Source organism: Rhinopithecus bieti, unplaced genomic scaffold, assembly GCF_001698545.2.
Source record: "Rhinopithecus bieti isolate Rb0 unplaced genomic scaffold, ASM169854v2 scaffold_14454, whole genome shotgun sequence".
Lineage (NCBI taxonomy): Eukaryota > Metazoa > Chordata > Mammalia > Primates > Cercopithecidae > Rhinopithecus > Rhinopithecus bieti.
Window position 1 is genome coordinate 205,737 of NW_016808228.1, and position 3,057 is coordinate 208,793.

The 3,057-nt window shown below is 52.0% G+C and overlaps 1 protein-coding gene across 1 annotated transcript in view; it reads right to left on the bottom strand.

Annotated features, from left to right (window-relative positions):
• The window catches only part of ZAN (zonadhesin), a 60,913-nt gene that overhangs the window by 44,526 nt on the left and 13,330 nt on the right, over window positions 1–3,057 (bottom strand). Inside the window, exons 8-9 of the mRNA XM_017885956.1 lie at window positions 1,471–1,742; window positions 1,105–1,189 (exon numbers count right to left, since the gene is read on the bottom strand). Of these exons, the coding sequence (XP_017741445.1) occupies window positions 1,105–1,189; window positions 1,471–1,742 (357 nt within the window). The remainder of the gene's footprint in view (window positions 1–1,104; window positions 1,190–1,470; window positions 1,743–3,057) is intronic.

Sequence of the window (3,057 nt, forward strand, 5' to 3'; positions counted from 1 at the left end):
TCACTGAAAAGAAAAAAAAAAAGAATCCCTGGAGTTTAGTCAAAACCATACCACCACCCTCTTCACTGCCATCTAATTGGAGTGGGCTCCAATGGGCGACTTATTTACACCTTTCTTTTTTTTTTTTTTTTTTTTTGGGAGGGGTCTCGCTCTGTCGCCAGGACTAGAGTGCAGTGGCCGGATCTCAGCTCACTGCAAGCTCTGCCTCCGGGGTTCACGCCATTCTCCTGCCTCAGCCTCTTGAGTAGCTGGCACTACAGGTGCCCGCCACCTTGCCCAGCTAGTTTTTTTGTATTTTTTAGTAGAGACGGAGTTTCACCGTGTCAGCCAGGATGGTCTTGATCTCCTGACCTCGTGATCCACCCGTCTCGGCCTCCCAAAGTGCTGGGATTACAGGCTTGAGCCACTGCGCCCGGCCACATACACCTTTCTTTCTACTCCCAACCCCCAACCTTCATTCACTCAACAAACAGTAATATATGTCAGATATTGTGCCAGGTACGAGAAAAGCAAAAATGAATGGGATATGGGTCTGGCCTTCAAGATTGCAGGGGAAGGAAGGAGTTCTGGATCCAGCCCCCAGAATCCATGGTATCTAAGCCACATTCACCCAGGCAAACATCTTGAAGTGCAGGGGAAGGAGAGGTGGGTAGAAGATGGAAAATAAAGCCAGCTGGGTGAGAATTCGGGCTCCAGGGAGGACCCGCAATTTTTTTTTTTTTTTTTTTGAGACGGAGTCTCGCTCTGTCTCCCAGGCTGGAGTGCAGTGGCCGGATGTCAGCTCACTGCAAGCTCCACCTCCCGGGTTCACGCCATTCTCCTGCCTCAGCCTCCCGAGTAGCTGGGACTACAGGCGCCCGCCACTTCGCCTGGCTAGTTTTTTGTATTTTTTAGTAGAGGTGGGGTTTCACCGTGCTAGCCAGGATGGTCTCCATCTCCTGACCTCATGATCCGTCCGTCTTGGCCTCCCAAAGTGCTGGGATTACAGGCTTGAGCCACCGTGCCCGGCTAGGACCTGCATTTTAAGCAGGTCATAGAGAGAACCCTGGGGAATGGTGATCTCAGGGTACTGCCCCCTTCCTGGAGCCTGGGCTTTGGTCTTACCTGGACAAGTCCCAGGATTGATCAAGATGAAACCCATAGCAACCACAAAGGCCATGTTGCTGCCCCAGATGGCCTTGAAAATCAGCTGAAGGCGACAAGGGAGAAAGAGAGAGAAACAAAACTGAATCTCCAGCAACTCTGTGATTCTGCTGGGCATAGAGTCTGTCCTCTGCCAAAATGTCACCTTGTTCCAGCCTCAACGGTCTAACCCTGTCCCGGCCCCTTTCTCACTTTCCGTAACACGAAGTTCCCCTTTTCTTGGCTCTCTTTCCAGTTCTCCACCTCTTCAGCACTGGTGGCGCCCCCAGATCCCAGGCATTGGCCCTCTCACCCCACACAGACAGGACCCCCGCCTCTGTCTCTCACCTGCATGGGCTGTTGGTGTCCTGAGGGGATGGTGACGGAGGTGTTCTGCCAGTAAGGGCGCTGAGACCCCACGCGTTTCCAGAGAAGAATCGGAGGGCTCCCCGCAGGACTTCCCAGGAGGAGTTCGAGCATGGTACCCTCCCCAAGGCCATACATGTGGTACGCGAACTCCACGCAGATGTCACCCGGGGCGCAGAAGGGCCGGCTCACCAGTCTGGCCGACTGCCCTGCCTGGGAGAACTTGTCAGCCTCAAGGTAGATATAGTGACTCCCTGGGCAAAGGAAGGGGACAGGCAAGATAAGAAGCCTGCACAGGACATACCACTGCTGCTTTAGCAAAGCTTCGCTTTCTGAACAGGGATCTGAGCAAACACTCAAATTCCCCAGGTCGTAGCATTATTTTTTCCGCTCATTTTAGACATCTAACATCTAACTAAAGAAGGTGGGGTCACAAAGAAAGGGAAAAGCGGCCATGCACAGTGGCTCACGCCTGTAATCCCAGCACTTTGGGAGACCGAGGCCAGCCGATCACGAGGTCAAGAGATCAAGACCATCCTGGCCAACATGGTGAAACCCGTCTCTACTAAAAATACAAAAATTAGCCGGGCGTGGTGGTGCATGCCTGTAATCCCAGCTACTCGGGAGGCTGAGGTAGGAGAATCACTTGAACCCGGGAGGTGGAGGTTGCAGTGAGCTGAGATCACGCCTGCACTCCAGCCTGGTGACAGAGTAAGACTCCATCTCAAAAAAAAAAGAGCAAACCAGCAACCTAGATTACATTCATTAATGTCGCGCGCACGTGCGCGTGTGTGTGTGTGTGTGTGTTACCCAGGCTGGAGTGCAGTGATACGATCTTAGCTCACTACAACCTCCACCTCCCAGGTTCAAGCAATCCTCCTGCCTCAGCCTCCCAAGTAGCTAGGATTACAAGTGTGTGCCACCATGTCTGGCTAATTTTTGTGTTTTTGGTAGTGGTGGGGTTTCACCATGTTGGCCAGGCTAGTCTCAAACTCCTGGCCTCAAGTGATCTACCCACCTCAACCTCCCAAAGCACTGGGATTACCTGTGTGAGCCACTGCACCCTGCCCTCATTATTGTCTTTTAAAAAATTATTTCTTTTATATTTTGTAAGACAGAATCTCACTCTGTTGCCCTGATTGGAGTGCAGTGGTGTGATCTCAGCTCACTGCAGTCTCTGCCTCCTGGGGTCAGGCGGTTCTCCTGCCTCAGCCTCCTGAGTAGCTGGGACTACAGGTGCACACCACCACTCCTGGCTAATTTTTATATAATTTTAGTAGAGTCAGGGTTTCACCATGTTGCCCAGGCTGGTCTCGAACTCCTGACCTCAAGTGATCAACCTGCCTCGGCTTCCCAAAGTGCTGGAATTAAAGATGTGAGCCACCATGCCTGGCCTATTTTTTTATTTTTATTTTTTAGAGACAAGGTCTCGTTCTGTTGCCCAGGCTGGAGTGCACTGGTTCAATCACAGCTCACTGCAGCCTCAACTTCTGAGTTCAAGCGATCCTCCCACGTCACTCTCGCAAGTAGGTGGGACTACAAGCACACGCCACCACATCTGGCTAATTA